This window comes from Muscardinus avellanarius, assembly GCF_963383645.1.
Source record: "Muscardinus avellanarius genome assembly, chromosome: X".
In the NCBI taxonomy this organism is placed as follows: Eukaryota; Metazoa; Chordata; class Mammalia; order Rodentia; family Gliridae; genus Muscardinus; species Muscardinus avellanarius.
In genome coordinates this window covers 13,203,620-13,220,718 of record NC_137792.1, presented here as the reverse complement: position 1 = coordinate 13,220,718, position 17,099 = coordinate 13,203,620, and the positions used below count along the sequence as shown (strand labels likewise).

The 17,099-nt window shown below is 43.6% G+C and overlaps 1 protein-coding gene and 1 pseudogene across 2 annotated transcripts in view; one reads left to right on the top strand and one right to left on the bottom strand.

Moving 5' to 3' along the window:
• The window catches only part of MAP3K15 (mitogen-activated protein kinase kinase kinase 15), a gene marked incomplete at both ends in the record, with an annotated part of 131,200 nt that overhangs the window by 62,011 nt on the left and 52,090 nt on the right, over positions 1–17,099 (top strand). Inside the window, 3 exons of the mRNA XM_080718806.1 lie at positions 6,016–6,186; positions 8,033–8,145; positions 9,056–9,215. Of these exons, the coding sequence (XP_080574932.1) occupies positions 6,016–6,186; positions 8,033–8,145; positions 9,056–9,215 (444 nt within the window). The remainder of the gene's footprint in view (positions 1–6,015; positions 6,187–8,032; positions 8,146–9,055; positions 9,216–17,099) is intronic.
• On the bottom strand, positions 12,466–15,657 carry LOC308279399 (zinc finger protein 217-like; annotated as a pseudogene). The gene is made up of 2 exons: positions 13,311–15,657; positions 12,466–13,263 (listed from the first exon to the last, which is right to left on the bottom strand). The product of its transcript is annotated as a zinc finger protein 217-like (transcript).

Sequence of the window (17,099 nt, the reverse complement as noted above, 5' to 3'; positions counted from 1 at the left end):
ACTTTTTTGTTCTTTATTTTGAAACGGTCTCACCGAGTTGCACAGGTTCTCACTAAGTATTAGCTGAGGCTGTCCTTGAACTGTGATCCTCCTGTCTCAGCCTCCCAAATGCTGGGATTACAAGCGTGTACCATTACACCTGGCTCAGTGATTAAGCATTTAAACGAGTTATACAAAAAAATAAATGAGCATCCTTTGTAGAATCCTTTGTAGCGTATCCTTTGTAGAGTCTTGAATATTTCATACCCCCAAAGTTAGCTAATAATAGTTATAGAAATTTTTTATACCATTAAAGTTTTATTTTTTTATCTTGCCACAGACATTAGAAGTTATACTTTAATAAACTTGAGTTGGGTTGGTATTGTTGGCTCTTACAAAACAAATATCATGGGTAAGCGGTAAAAAAAAGATATTTTTTGCAGGCTGGTTAAATTAGAATCTATATGACAAAGAAAGGAAAGATAAAATATATTCAAAAAGGACCAAGGTGGAAAATGGAAAAAGTCAGAATGAAAATACAGGCATAATTATCACGGGCTTCCGAAGGACACTGAAAGTCTAGATTATTCCTTCGTAACTGAAATTGAGTCTCACCAAGAGAATTAAGCCCTAGGGGCCCTATAGTACCTGTTGTATGAAATGAATGAATTTCTCTAGTGTTTAGACTGGGGTTATCCTATGTGTTATCCTTTGGAGAATTGAGAATGTAGTTACTCAAGTAATCAAATAATGTTCTCTATGGATTGAAAAAGGCTGTTTTATTTATTTTATTTTATTTTCATTTTATTTTTATTTATTTATTTTTTATTTTATTTTATTTTTTTATTGGTGCACTGTATTCATTCATCATAGTGGGATACAAACTTTTGTAGACATACATGCACACATACATGCACACATCGCCCATACATGCACACATCGCTTAGTGGTTGACATCTAGTATTATAGCAATTTATCCAAAATTAAAAATGATAATCTCACATAACAGTTTCATTTGTCTGATACCAAGCTTTTGATGACTTAAAGATAACATTTCAATATTTCTTTTTACTTTCTTTCTTACCAGAGAATATTTTTTTCTATTTTTTAGGTAAAACTATGATATATTTATATATTTATTTTTCAGAAAAAAAATCTATCATAATATGGAATATGGACTCTAGATACCCAAAACGATCTTGAAAAAGAACAAAGCTTCAATATAAACCATATAAAGCTACAATAATTGAAACAGTGTAGTACTATTCTAAAGGCAGATATATAAACCCTTGGAGTTAAATAAAAGCCTAGAGCTAAATTCTTCCCTATATTGTCAAGTTATTTTTGACAAGGTTTCCACGAACATTTGGTGGTGGAAATAATAATCTTTTAACTAAATATTGTTGAAAAATAATAATTACATGGAAAAGAATAAAATTGGACCTTTACCTAATCCCATATACAAGTATTAACTCAAAATAGATAAAAGACCTAAATATAAATCTTAAGACTATAAACTTTTAGGAGAAAATCTGGGTCATAAAACCTCACAACATTGAAATTGGCAGTGATTTCTTGGATATGATTTCAATGGCACAGGCAACAGAAGAGTATACAAACTCCCTAAAAAATAAAAAAATATTGTATATCCAAAGACAATGTAAACAGAGTTAACAGTTACTAATAGAATGGGATAAAATATTTCCAAATGCTATATCTGAAGGTATATTAATATTCCAACTAGAAATCCTAAAAATTAACAACAATAAAGGCAAACAATACCATTTAGAGATAGGTAAAAGACTAACATAAATAATGAATCTCCACAGATAACCAATCTTAGTTGTCTGTTGGATGGAGAATCTTGTTTATCTGGTTCTGGTGTGTGTTACCTATTTCTTCTTTGTAGTTAATCTCTTTGAGTATTTTCTCTAGCGCTGGTTTTGAAGACATAAATTCCTTCAGTTTCTGTTTGTCATGGAAGCTTCTTATTTCTCCATCTAATTTGATAGAAAGTTTTGCTGGGTAGGAAATTTTTGGCTGGAAGTTGTTTTCTTTCAGAGTTTGGAATATGTTACTCCAAGCCCTTCTGGCTCTCATGACTTGGTTTGGGAAGTCTGGAGTGATTCTAATTGGTTTGCCTCTGAATGTCAGTTGGCCCTTTGTTTTTGTTGCCTTTAAGATTCTCTGCTTGGCTTCCACATTGGCTATTTTGACAATTATGTGGCGTGGGGATCCTCTTCTCTGATCCTGTCTAAAGGGAGTTCTATAAGTTTCCTGGACCTGTGTATCAACCTCTTGCTCTATGTTTGGAAAATTTTCTGCTATTACTTCCTTGAAGAGATTGTTGATCCCTTTGGTTTCACTTTCTTTTCCCTCCTCTATTCCAATTATTCTTAGGTTAGCTCTCTTAAAATGGGCCCATATTTCTTCAATGTCAGATTCCTGCTGTCGGATATTTTTTTCTAGATTAGAAACTATGCGTTCATTTTTGGAATGATCATCTTCTAAGAGCGAGATTCTGTTCTCCATGTGGTCTAATTGTTGTTTGTGCTTTGAATTGAGGCCTTTACTTCATTAATTGCATCCTTTATCTCTTTTTGGCTCTCTCTGAGTTCTTTTCGAAGCACTTCTATTATTTCTACAGTTATTTTCCTGATTTGATCTTCTAGAAATCTCTGATTTTCTGTTTTATTGGGTTCTGATGTTGTGGGGTTGTGGGCATTCATTGCTCCAGTATTATTCCTCTTTCCCATGATTTCGGAAGTTTGTGCCTTCTCTGGGTTCTTCCCTTGGGTCACTATGACTTCACTTAAGTGTTCTGGAGCTCGAGTCAGTAGTATCTCAGACCCCACTACTCCTTTACTGGGTTGTATCACAGAGTCCCCGACCGAGGGAGTCGATAGAGGCTGCTTTAGACTATGGGGGGTGCCAGGTTGGGTGTTCTCCTATGGTGTGATATCTCTGCCACCGCCACTCCCCCACTGGGTCAAGTCCCAGGGAGTACGGTACTGGGATTTCTCCTCTGTGGCCCGCAATTTGACTCACTGTTCTTGAGTACGCAGATGTAGCTGTACTGGTCTCGGTGAATTCACTGCTGCTGCCGCTGGTGGCAATATGGCGCCGCTGCTACGCCCTCGGCCGTGAGGCTTGCGTATTTCTTCTTGGTTTTGAGTTCCACTCTGAATCCCTGCAGCGTGTGCTGAGCTCAGCCACTGGGAGCTTTAGATGCTGTCTGCGTCGAGAAATCCCGCCTGGCTGTTCCGCAGCGGCTCACCTCGGCTTGCTGTAGCTGTCTGGTGAACTGGCCGCTGCCGCCGGCAGTATGGCGCTGCTGCCGCGTCCTCGGGCGTGAGGCCGGTGTATCTCCTCTGTGGCTCTGAGCTCTGTTCTCAGTCAGCTTTCTCTCTGGAGCCTGGTGATTTTTTTTCCTCTGGTGATGGTGTTTTCTGGCTATGAAAGGCGCTGATTTTGTGGTAATGGAGATTGGTTGTTAGCGGGGCTCTTAAGCCCCGCTTTTCTCGGTCGCCATCTTCCCGGAAGTCGAAAAAGGCTGTTTTAGTTACTAATATAACTTCGTAGATGATGCAGTAGTTTTGAGATGTACATATCCTCAGAAAATTAAGCATAAGATAGGTTATTGTAAAATATCAAGAGAGCCAGGTGTGGTAGCGCACGCTTGTAATCCCAAGCATTTGGGAGGCTGAGACTGGAGGAACCGGGTTCGTGGATGTCCTTAGCTCCTTAGTGAGGTCCTTTGCAATGAGACCCTGTTTCAAAATAAAGAATAAAAATTAGGGCTGGGCGCGTAGGTCAGAGGTAGAATGCCCTTGGGTTCTATCCTCAGTACCAAAAAAAAAAAAAAAAATACCAAGAGAACTAGGCATGGTAGCACATACCTGTAATCTCAATATTTGGGAGGCTGAGACAGAAGAATTTCAAGTTCAAGGCCAGCCTCTGCAAATTAGTGAGATTCTGTTTCAAAAAAATAATAACAATACTAAGGGCCGGGGGTGCAGCTCAGTGGTAGAGGGCCCTTGGGATCTACCTCCAGTACTGCAAAAAAATTTCCAAGAAATTGCCGGGTGTGGTGGCTCATGCTTATAATCCCAGTACTTGGGAGGCTGAAACAGGAGGATCCGTGTTCACAGCCAGCCTCAGCTACTTAGTGAGACTCTTTGCAACTCAGTGAGACCCTGTTTTAAAATAAAGAATAAAGCCGGGTGTGGTGGCGCATGCTTGTAACCCCCACGCTTGGGAGGCAGAGACAGGAGGATTGTGCAGGTTCGAAGCCAGCTGCGTGCGCTGGCTTAGGAGACCCTCTTTCCAAATAAAAATGTAAAAATAGGTCTGGGCGTGTAGCTCGGAGGTAGAAGGGCTTCCAGGAACCCCAGTACCACCAAAAAACAAAACAAAACAAAAAATAAAATAAAGAATAAAAAATAGGGCTGGGGATATAGCTCGGAGGTAGAATGCCCCTGGGTTCCATCCCTAGTACTGCCAAAAAAAAAAAAAAAAACCCAAGAAATTAAAGAGTGTAATTTCTTTATTCATTTACTAGAATAATCATTAACAAAATATACTTAGGATCATCTTGTATAAATCCCAGCAATAGTGTTCTGAATGGTTAAAGATGTATCATGCCAGGCTTTTGTCTGTGCATATCAATATATGTAAATAGTGGTTATTTCAAAGAATGGTGATATGCTTTCCATTTAGTTCAACACTTCCCATTCAGTGTTATGGGTATTTTTCTATATAATTACATATGGATCTATTCCTTTATAAGTATTGCATGGTATTCCATAGTTTGCTTATTATAAAATATATGTCTACTTTTTCTGTTAATGGACACAGCATCTTTTATAATTCCTCACTGTTACAAGCAGTGCCATAACAAACATCTTTGTTCAATTCTATGTTATAGATTCTAGAACTGTTATTGTTGATTCAGGATGATTGCCTCTTACATTTTTGTTTTTGCTATGTAAATTTCAAATATATTGAACAGGGAATAGTGTAATTGTATTAGAGCTTTCCACAGGCACAGAACAATAGAGCTATAAGAAGAGATTTATTGTGAAAATTGACTAATGTGATTATGGAAGCTGAGAAGTCTCGTGATACATGATCTGCAGGCCAGAGACACAGAAAAGTCAGTGATGTAATTCAGTCCAAATCCAAAGCCCCGGGAAATAGGAGAGTCAATGGTATAAGTCCCAGAGTTTGAAAGGGTAGAAGATGCATGTCCCAGGTTGTGTATGAGACAACTTAAACTTTCTTAGTCTTTTTGTTCTGTGTGGGTTCCTTTAGAGGTAGAGTAGTCCCTGTCCACATTGGTAAGGGTGAGTCTTTTTTGTCTGCTACCCTCACAGGCACACTCAGAAATAATGTTTTACTAGATATCTGTTCATTCTAATGCATGCCCCTATCAAGTTGGCACATACAATTAGCCATCATTTTAATGAACCCCCATGAGCCCCTTACTCGCTTGGATAATTATCATTGCATGTTCATTTTTGTTGCCAATTAATGACTTCTCTTTTACCCATAGATATTTTAGTATGTCTCTCTAAAAGTCAAGGACACTTCTATAAAACCATCATGATTATGGTTTCATACCTAAAAATAATTATTTCTTAATGCCAGTGATCTTATTTTCCTAATTGTTCCATTTTTTTATTTTTTAAAGTGGATTTGTCTGAATCATGATCCAGATGAAGTCTCTACATTGCATCTGGTTAATATGATTCTTAAGCCTTTTTATTATGTTGTTTTCCTTTTCTTTTTTGGTTTTCCTAGTGACTTGTTTGTTGAAGATAGAATCAAGTAGAGACTGAGTATGCTCATGTGACATTAACTGGCACAGATCCTAAGCAGTTGCAATATTTGAAAATGAAAATGGAAATCTTATTTAGAATCTTTTTTCCTGTTAAAGTACAGCATCTTCACTCCCAATTTTCCAGCAAAGCAAATGCATCTATACTCTTCAGTCTTGATTCAGATGTTTATGATCTTGTAACATACATTTTTCAGGAGAAATGATAAAGGTGACCGTGAGAAGGCTCTTCTGGTTATGCTCCAGGTTCTAAAGAGCTGCGACCACCCTGCCCCTGACATGTTCTGCCTTTGTGGGAGGATCTACAAGGACATTTTCTTGGATTCAGACTATAAAGACTGTGCCAGCCGAGACAATGCCATTAATTGGTAAATAGCACATGCATTTCTGCAGAAAACAGAATCAAATAGGCTGAGCAATGTAATTCTACATCATAGTGAGATTGAAAGCAATAAACAAGGGGTGGTAGCACAAGCCTGTGATCTCAGCACTTGGGAAGCTGAGACAGGATGGTGGCCAGCCTCAGCAACGTAGTGAATTCCTGCTTCAAAATTAACAAACAAACAAATACATACATAAAGGGCTGGAGGTGTAGCTCAGAGGCAGAATACCCCTGGGTTGAATCCCTAGTACCAAAAGAGACAGACAGACAGACAGACAGACAGACACACACACACACACACACACACACACACACCACGTGCACACAGGACTTGGTGACTCTGAGTATATTTTGAAGGTGGAGTCAACAGCTCACATCATCCATTTATATCAGAAAAGCTCTTGACAGCCGGGCGTGGTGGCGCACGCTTGTAATCCCCGCGCTTGGGAGGCAGAGACAGGAGGATCGCACAGGTTCGAAGCCAGCCGCGCGCGCTGGCTTAGGAGACCCTGTTTCCAAATAAAAATGTAAAAATAGGTCTGGGAGTGTAGCCCGGAGGTAGAAGGGCTTCCAGGAACCCCAGTACCACCAAAAAAAAAAAAAAAAGAAAAAGAAAAGAAAAGCTCTTGACATTACTATTCTGCTCTTTTAATTCTAACTGCTTTCTCTCACACTCATTCTTCTCCCTCTCCCTCTTTCTCCTCTCCTTCCATATCTGTGAGCTCTGTCCTCTGCCATTTGGTCTGTATTCACACACACTTCTCTAACAATTCCATGCACTTTCATATACCATGGGGCCCTGAGCTGGAAATCTCCAGCCCAAACTTGCTCCTGAGCTGTAGTTCCACCTAGTCCCCTTTGCCCACCTGTTCTGCCTCAAGTCGGTGCTGGTATTTGCTACTTAGTGAGGCTCTTTGCAACTCAGTGAGACCCTGTTTCAAAATAAAGAATAAAAATAGCGTTAGCACTGTAGCTCAAAGGTCGAATGCCCCTGGGTTCCATCCCCAGTACCACAAAAAGAAAAAGGAACTGTCAATATTTTCATATAAAAATGATATTCCTGATTTTGAGTCTTGTTCCTTATCCTAAAATGGTAGAATCTTGTCCCTTTCCTTCTTTTATGCCACTGCCCTGATAGCTATTTGGGATCCAGGATTCTGGCATTATGGATTCGTACATGAAAAACAATTCCATGTTGTGATGTGAGGAAACAGAAAAATAACATGGAAGGAAATTACCTGATTAATGCCATTTCTATGTAATGAAAATTTTGTACAACTGGGGTCTCAATTTTCTTTTTATATTTGTAGCACTGGGGATTGAATCCAGGGGCATTCTACCTCTAAGCTACACCTGCTACACCTCCAGCCCTATCTTTTTTTGGCTTGGAAATAGGGTCTTGCTAGGGTGATGAGAGTCTCACTGCCTGCTGAAGTGTCCTCAAACACGATATCCACCTGTTTCCGTTCCCCAGTACTGAGATTACAAGCATATACCACCACACCCAGCTGTAGGAGTCTGATTTTAAAAGTGGCATTTGGACATCAAATTGTGGTTATAATTTAGGAGTAAGATGAATAGATCTGATAGATTTTAAATTTGTCTTGTATAATGTCTTATTTATATGATTGTTGTAGCTTTTATAATAACAACACAAGTCTTTTGTGGAAAAATTAAAACTCCCTAGAGTAGCATGTAGCTCTTCATCAGGAGAAAGCTGAAACAATAAATTAGAGGAGTATTGCCATGAGAATGAAGTTTGTACCATTGTTTATACATTTTATTTTAATAAAGTAACATGTAATAAGAATTCAGTGGCTGTGTCTTTATAGGTATCGCAAAGGATTTGAACTTCAGCCATCTCTTTATTCTGGAATTAATCTTGCAATTTTGCTGATAGTTTCTGGACAAGATTTTGAAACTTCCATGGAACTAAGGAAAATAGGTAACTCTGTTTATTATTGCTGTTGTCAATGCTTTGGTTACACAAGGTTAACATTAAAAATTATGATCAAGCCAGGCATGGTGGTGCACGCTTGTAATCCCAGTATTTGGGAGGCTGAGACTGGAGGATCGTGGTTTGTGGACAGCCTCAGCTACTTAGTGAGGCCCTCTGAAGCTCAGTGAGACCCTGTCTCAAAACAAATAATAAAAATTGGGCAGGGTGGTTAGCTCGGAGGTCAAATGCCTCTGGGTTCCATCCCCAGACCTGCAAAAAATATTATGATCAAGCTGGATGTGGTGGTGAGCACCTCTAATCTCAGTACTTGAGAAGCTGAGACAGGAAGATTACGGGTTCAAGACCAGCCTGAGCAATTTAGTGAGGTCCTCAGCAACTTATTGAGACCCTGTTTCAAAATGAAAACTAAAAGCCGGGCGTGGTAGCGCATGCTTGTAATCTCCGCGCTTGGGAGGAGGAGACAGGAGGATTGTGCAGGTTCAAAGCCAGCCTTGCTGGCTTATGAGACCCTGTTTCCAAATAAAAATATAAAATAGGTCTGGGAGTGTAGCCTGGAGGTAGAAGGATTTCCAGTAACCCCAGTACCACAAAAAAAAGAAAGAAAGAAAGAAAGAAAGAAAGAAAGAAAGAAAGAAAGAAAGAAAGAAAGAAAACTAAAATAGGACTAGGGGTGGCTCAGAGGTAGAACAGCCCTGGGCCCAATCCCCAGCACCACAAAAATACTATGTCCAAATAACTAGCATTACATTTAGAAAGAAACAATCAGTTATCATCTGACAACACACCTGAGACAGCAACCAATGTAAAATACCCGTATGTTCTCTACCCAAAGTTGTGTGATATGACAGAAACTTAAAGTGTTTTTATTACTCTTTCCAAAATTCAAACTCTGAAGGTGTCCAGCTGAACAATTTGTTGGGAAGAAAAGGGAGCTTGGAGAAGATGAATAATTACTGGGATGTTGGTCAGTTCTTCACTATTACCATGTTGGCAAATGACATTGGGAATACTGTCCAGGCAGCAGAGAGGTTATTCAAGCTAAAACCTCCAGTCTGGTAAGTCAAGTCTGTGTCTCATCAGTACCTATCTTGATATCTCACCTTATCTCACCTGAAATGTCTCCTGCAAGGAGAAAGGCAGAGATGCTAAAATAGCGATTGTTGTGTTTCCCCTTCTGGTTTCTTCATTAAAACAACCAGGGCAAAAATAACAGCTTTGAGGGTTTGCTGCTTTTATGTAAAGGGAGGGAAAGACAGATAGACTCATGGAGACATACACTATGTCCCTGCATGCTCCATTCCTGAGATTAGACAATCAGTTCCTGTTCATTTCTTGAGGTCGTCAAGAACAAAGCATTCTTTGATACTGTCATTTGGTATGTATTCATGGGAAAGCAGGTAGGAAAGCTAAAAAAAAATCACACCAAGAAAATGGCAGTCATTGCACATGAAAACTGGGACTAAAAGACCAATAACAGAGTAGGGGCAATAAATGGGTGACACTGTAACAACCTAGGTTTGCCCATTATGCAGCCATTTTAATGTACAGGAAAGCATACTTACACAGAAGTATGTTAACGGTTTATCATAGAATAAGAAAGGCCAGCTGCAGGGTATATTTTTCTTTATTGGTGTTCTCAGTATTTATCATGTATCAGAATCATCTGTGTGTTGCTGGGCATGGTGACACATGCTTGTAATCCTTGCACTTGGGAGGCTGAGACAGGAGGATCACACAGGTTCGAAGCTAGCCTCAGCTACTTAGTGAGGCTCTCAGTAACTTAATGAGTCCAAATAAAATATAAAATAGGTCTGGGAGTATAGCCTGGAAGTAGAAAGCCTCTGGGTTCCACCCCCAGTACCACCAAAAAAAATCATCTGTGTTGATTAACATAGGTTGCTGAGCCCATCCTCAGAATTTCTAGTTCAGAAGTCTAGGGTGGAGTCTGAGCATTAATATTTACAAATGACAAGCTGCTGCTGGTCTAGGGACCACACTTTGAGAGCCACTTTTCTATATCTCATTTTAATTAAAAATATGTATTCCATGTTGGGTGTGGTGGTGCATGCCTGCAATCCCAGTACTTAGGAGGCCGAGATAGAAGAATTGCAGATTCAAGGACAGTCTCAGCAAACTGTGAGACTCTCATTCATCAACCTAGTGAGACTCTGTTTCCAAATAAAAATAAGATAGGGTTGGGGGTGTAGCTCAGAGGTACCGAAAAATAAAATAAATAAAAATAGCTATTCAGTATATTACTTATAGGAAAAGGTCTGAAAAGAGTGGCTAATATCTGACTTCTGCATAGATACAAAGCTTCGTTACAATTGTAGTGACCAGCTAGGTGGTGACACACACCTGTAATGCCAGTACTTGGGAGGCTGAGACAGAAGAATTGCAGGTTTGAGACTAGTGTACACTAATTTAATGAGACCCTTTTTTTTCAAAATAAATAAAATAGGGCGAGGATTGTAGTTCAGTGGTAAAGTATCCCTGAGTTCATTCCCCAGTAACTCTTCCTCCAAAATAAAAACCCCAAAGAATTGTAGTGATCTTTTTTATTTTTTTGCAAAACACCAAATCTATATTTACATCCACGTAGAACAACATAACTTTAGGCTGATATATATCATAAATAAAACAAGTAATTTCTACTGTTTGACAACTTACAAGCATTGACAATTAAAATAAATCAAACTGGAATGAAATAAATACATAAACAAAAATCTAACAAATTGTACTTCTATCACGTGTACTGTTGTCTCAGGAAAAAAAAATACAAAACCACTAGTATCCCAATACTATTAACAATAAGTTAATACTGATGGACAAAATAACATATAATGAAGTACAAAGGGCTGTGAAAAGATCTTTTTATGCATTCAGAAATGAAGTAGAAAAGGAGAGATCGGGAAGCCCCCAAAATTTCAGCATACAAACTGACTTGTTTTCAAATAGATTTGGTGATTTTTTTAAAGACAGGTTTAAACTTCAGCCGCTATCACCACATCCCTCTAAGATGCACACTTATATAGAGCCGCAAGCTTCCTGCACGCTCACTGGAGCAGAAAGACACATCGATCATCTTGCAAATGTTAATCTTCAAAAATAGGCTATAAAAGTGCAAAACTATGAAAACAAAATCTAGATTATGTACATATGGCTCAGCTTGTGAACAGGAAAACAGGTCATGGTGTGCACCTTCCTGACCGGAGCCCTGGGTGGCCGCGGGCACCGCCAGGCCCCACTGAGGACCCCAGGACTCTCCGAGCAACCTGCCCTCATTCCCCAAAGGAACGGGGCAAGGAAAGTGAGCAGTGCAAATTATTTTTTGAAACAGGTTTTTTTTTTTTTTTGGTGGGACTGGGGTTCCTGGAAGCCCTTCTACCTCCAGGATACACTCTCCGACCTATTTTTATACTTTTTTATTTGGAAACAGGGTCTCTTAAGCCAGCAAGGCTGGCTCCGAACCAGCGCAATCCTCCTGTCTCCTCCTCCCAAGCGCGGGGGATTACAAGCGTGCGCCACCACTCCCGGCGAAACAGTTTCTAATAAAATATTTTATGACTGCTAATCCCAGGAACTGAATAAACCCAGCCATGGACAGCACATTAAAGGAACATGAGGTTAAAATCTCTTGTGAGCCAGCTGGTCTTGTCCCCCTAAACCTAAACTGCACGTGTACAGAGAAAAACACTGCTACTGCTCACAGAACAGAAAAATGGGAGGCAACCGAGACTGGAAACAGATTGCCCCTCCCAGTCTCGGCTGCACAGCCAGGCAGACCTCAGACCTTAGCACGTTTCCACGGAGGGTCAATACTTCCGCTAACAATTTCGTTAAGACAACAAGAGATTGCAGAGGATTCAACATAATACAAATCATTGAGCATTTTTTAAACATACATTTTAAATGAACAAACACAGATAGCAGAGCTTGCTTTGTGTTGGGCTCCATTAGGAAAGAGCATGTAAACAAGCAAGTCTACAACTTAGGTATTTACCTGAAGTGCAAGCATCATATATACTTTCCCCCCTGCCCCACTCCAAATGATTCTTTTCAGTAGCACTGAAGTATGCAAAAAATTCACCTTTTTGTCAATTCTAAAAAAAATATTATTCGGGGACAAAATAGAGATTTGCAGCCCCCATCTGTGCACAGCCCACTGTTTCCGACTAGTTTTTATTGCTATTTGGTACAAAAGTTAACAGAACAACTTTACAAAACTGTAGTGATCCTCATATGCTCTTTACAGGTTCTATGTACAACCCTAGCTTATTTCAGGAGCTGTCACCATCTGCTTTCTCAAAGATGAACTAAAATGTAATTTAATGGAGAATACAAATTAATATCCAGGGCAAGACCTTTTTTTCCCAAAAATAGGAAATCAAGTTTTTTCTGGTCATTTGGTCAATAATGTTCATTCCCAATAAAATTCTCATATTTTCTCTTTTGAAGCATGCTGCTAGGTAAGTGTTGGTAGGACATGGGACTTTTTCCTGCGGGCACAGGGCCGGCTGCGGAGTGGCGGGGAGGCACACAGGCGTAGGGCAGGCTGGTGCTGCTGCGGGGCTTCTGCACAGGCAGCAGGTTTGGAGAGTTCACCTCACCTGGCCCAGGAACCTTGGCTTGGGGGGCAGCATGTGCGGCGGGCACACGCGGCTCTGGGGCAGCAGCAATGTGATGCTCCTTACGACATGGTACTTGGGGACGTCGAGGGCCCTTCTGCCATTGGACCCAGGTGGCTCCACGTCCAGGGTGAGCACGCTGGACTTGAGTCTTTTGGGAAGGGGCTCACCGCACTCTGCGGCGGAGCTGCTGGCACTCAGACTGCAGAAGCAGCCTCTCCCCTGCAGACTCCAGGGGCTGCCATTTTTTGGGGCTTGGACGCAGCAGCCGCCATCACTGCTGCCGAGGGCTGGCTGCTCAGGGGCACGGAGAGGCTTCACCTGGGGCTCTGGCTTCCGCACTTGTGAATCCACATCAGGAGGAACGCTGGCTCTGGGGAACACCTTGGGCTGCTGTCTGGTGGCCGCGTGGCCCCCGACACCCTGTGGTGGCCTGTGCGACTTCAGGCTATTTGGGGCTAAAGTGCTGGCATCTCTGCCCGCCGGAGGGGCTTTGCCGGGCCCCGGGGGTCCCTGCCACACCCTCTGGGGGGCAGAGCTTTGGGGAAGGCCAGCTTGGGCTTGGGTTTATGGGGCTTGATCAGCGGGGTCACATCCTTCCCCAGCAAGGCAGGCGGGCAGCCGGTTCGTCTGCTCCTCAGCGAAGACGTGTTTCTACAGCTTTTGCTCACGGCGGGGTTGTACCTGTGCTCCAGTCTCTGGTGCACCACCAGAACCTCCGGGTAGAAGGTCCAGAAGGTGCAAAACGGGCAGGTGATGCTGGGGATTAGGTTCTTGCTCAGCGAGATGGCCGGGCAGCGGTGGAGGGCCCTGCGGGATAAATTCAGAGGTTTCTCCTGACCATCCCCAGGGCTCCTCGGCTTCCTCTCCAGGACAAGGGCGCCACCGTCTGCCTCTGGCATGCAGCCTGGGCGAGCGGCCTGGGGCTCAGGTGCCAGTGTCTTCCAGGTGTCCGCAGGAGCTGGGCCGGGGCTTCTGTCAGCGCCACCAGCTGTGGCTCTTCTGAAATCCTGAGTATCCTTGTGTGCTGCTGAGAGGACAGAGCTGCCCAGGACGCTCCAGAAGACAGCAGGCGTCTCCTTGGGCTGCTTCGCAGCGGCCACCTCCGGCATCTCTGGCTCCATCGAACAGCCTCTTGAGGGCTTTGATCTGCACGCTGTCAGCGCCGAGCGGGCTGTCCTAGGCCTCCTGGGTCTTGGCCTCGCTCTTGGCCTTGGCAGCTGTGTCCAGCTGCTTGTCCTTATGATGTCTCTCAAGTGATACCTCAGAGACGTCTTCTGGGCTGCAGCATAGCCGCAGAATTCACATTTGTACGGGTTTTCACTGTATGTGTCCTGAGATGAATATTGAGGTAATAATTTGAATGGAAAAACTTCCCACAATAACTGCACTCTCTCAAGGACGTAAGATGCTTCAGCTTTCCTCCATCATCGTTTTTATCCAGATGCAGCCCCTCAGAGAGCCCGCCCTCAGATCCATCCTCGGAGCCGCCTTCTCCGCGGTCCACGGCCCCGCCGTCGTCCAGGGGGGCGGCGAGATCTGGGGAGCACGTCCCGGGCTGCCTCCCATCGCTGGACATAGTGGGCGACTCCGAGTCCCCCCCCCCCCGGTCCCTCTTGTGCATGCGCGAGTGGAGGACCAGCTGCTGGTAGGTCCTGAAGGCCTTGCCGCACTCAGAGCAGTGTGTGGGCTTCTCCTTGCTGCCCCCCACCTTGGGGTCCCCATCCACCGAGGATACCTCACCATTGGCGTGTCTGGACTTCTCTCTGTCCTGGGGGAGGCCCGCACAGCTGCCTTTATTGCTTCTGGACTTCACGGAGCCCACTGCCTTAGTCCCAGGCCAAATGTCTCCGAGCTCTTCCTTCTTGGAGCCGGAGTCGTCCTTGTCGGTGCTGCCCTCCTGCCCCGACTCCTTCACTTTTTCCTGGGCGGTGGTGACCTTCCTCTTGGTGGCCAGCTGCCACGCCTGGTAGGTGGTGAACGGGTAAAGCTGAGGGATGCATTTCACGGGCTACTTCCCCGGTTCCGGGTGCAAGGCAGGTCTCAAGTTTAAAAGCTGCAGAAACTCTTCCCTGGGCGAGGCCGCGCCCTCGTCGGTCCGCTCGCCGGCACCTGGAGTGGTCTCTTTGGTGTGCACCTTGGCTGTGCTCCATGAGAGTCTCTTTACTTGGAAATAGGAAGCCACAGACCATGCAGATCTTGTAAGGAGAGGAGACGCCCCCAGCCGCGTGCACCTGCACCACCTGGTTGATAGTGGCCGGGCTCTCTGGGCCTGGCTGCAGCTGGTTCTTGGCGCTCGACTTGCCTTTGTGCGTCCACATGTGGCTTTTGAGGAACCACGGCTCCTTGAGCCTTCTCCCGCACAGGCCGCAGCCGTACGTGAAGGAGTCCTTGTGCTTCTTCATGTGGGTCTCGACATCGAAGGTCACTCTGAACGTCTGCCAGCACACCCTTGGGCTGCTCAGGACGCGCCTGGCCTTTGTCGAGGGGGCTGAGGTACTCAGTTTCCACACGCAGGACTGCAGGCTCACAAGAGCGTGGGCCGGGGCTGCAGCTGCACGTGTGCATTGAGCTTCTCCGCGTGCGCGAAGGCCTGGCTGCAGGACATGCAGTCCAGGTGCTTGTGGCCGTCCGCCTGGACGATGCTCTTCTCCCACGGAGCTCTGAACCGGATGGTGGCAGGCCCTTTGATGGACAGGGGGTCGTCCAGCTCCCCCTGGGTGCCCAGGGCGCTGCCAAGCGTGTCCAGCCCATCCATGTACACAAGGAGGGACTGAGTCGGCATGGCTTGGTGGTAACTGGGCGCTCCCTTGTGAGTTTCTGAGTTGAAATAAGGCCACTTCTAAGATGTGTCACTTGTACGAGCAACAGTGAGGGCCCTCCGCAACTTAGTGAAATCCGGTTTCAAAAATAAAAAATAAGGCTGGATGTGTAGCTCAGAGGTAGAATGCCCCTGGGTTCAATCTCCAGTACTAAAAAAAAAAAAAAGTTCTGAGACTGAGAATCTAGTCAGACTTGGTCTCCACTCTCCTGGAATGGCTGCTCTATATAGAATCCTACTCCTAAGGTGGGTTGTGCATCTGGATCAGATGAAGCTGTCTCCAGGGAGAAGAGACCACAGGATTGGACCTACTTTCATCATATCAGCACTTGGGGTGACTTAGAGTATCATTGCTTATTTCAGAGGACCCCAGGATCAACCTGAGGTTCATGACCTGTTAGAAGGACTTATAGAATTTTAAAGCATTATAATACTCATGGTTTCAGTGAAGGTAAAAGAAGCATAGGGCAGAGTCTATGGAGAGATCACGTGCTAGCAGCCAGCTCGTGGCACCAGTCTTCTAGTGGAATCACATGGACAGTGCTAAATTCTAGCAGCAATATGTGACAACATGGACGAAGAAATTCCATCCAGGAAATCTAGCTGAGCCTTGCTATACAGGTTTTTCTCTTTTTTTCTTTTTCTTTTTTCTTTTGGTACTGTTGATTGAACGGAGGGGGCATTATACTTTTATTTTGGTGGTACTGGGAGTGGAACCCAGGGGCTTTCTACCTCCGGGCTATACTCGCAGACCTATTTTTTTATATTTTATTTGGAAACAGGGTCTCACTAAATTGCTGAGAGCCTCACTAAGTAGCTGAGGCTGGCTTCGAACCTGTGCAATCCTCCTGTCTCAGCCTCCCAAGCGCAGGGATTACAAGCGTGCTCCACCACGCCCGGCTGGCATTCTACTTTTAACCCCTTAGATGAGCATGGTGGCACATACCTGTAATTCTAGTACTTGGGAGACCAAGACAAGAAGATCTACAGTTTTGAGGCCACCTTAGTGACCTAAATTAGACTGTTTCAAACTAAAAAATAAAAATGGCTAGGGTGCCAGGGTCCAGCCCTAGCAGAGTCGGGGTTCGTGTGTTGATGAGGGGGAAACCGAGGCCGATGAGAGAAGACGCCACACGAGTCAGATTCAATCTTCTCCATTTTATTTAGGATTTGTTATAGTTTTTACTTTCTTTGTTGGCAAAAAAGCAAGAGCATAGTCATGCAAGCAGGATTGCCAAGGATGGGAAAAAGTTATTATTTACATACATCAGGGCAGGTGTCAGACATTTAATTAATCATAGTATGTTTTGTCTCACTTCACAAAGCTGACTCAAACTTACTCTTACACAGTGGCTCTAACTAAGGTCAGTTTGAACTTAATATTTGGCCCAATATTTTTATCCTTGGGAAGATATCTTTGCCGCCTGAGTCACAAGCCGCTCCCCATCAGTTTTAGTTATAATGTTTATACATAAAATTCCAATTATACA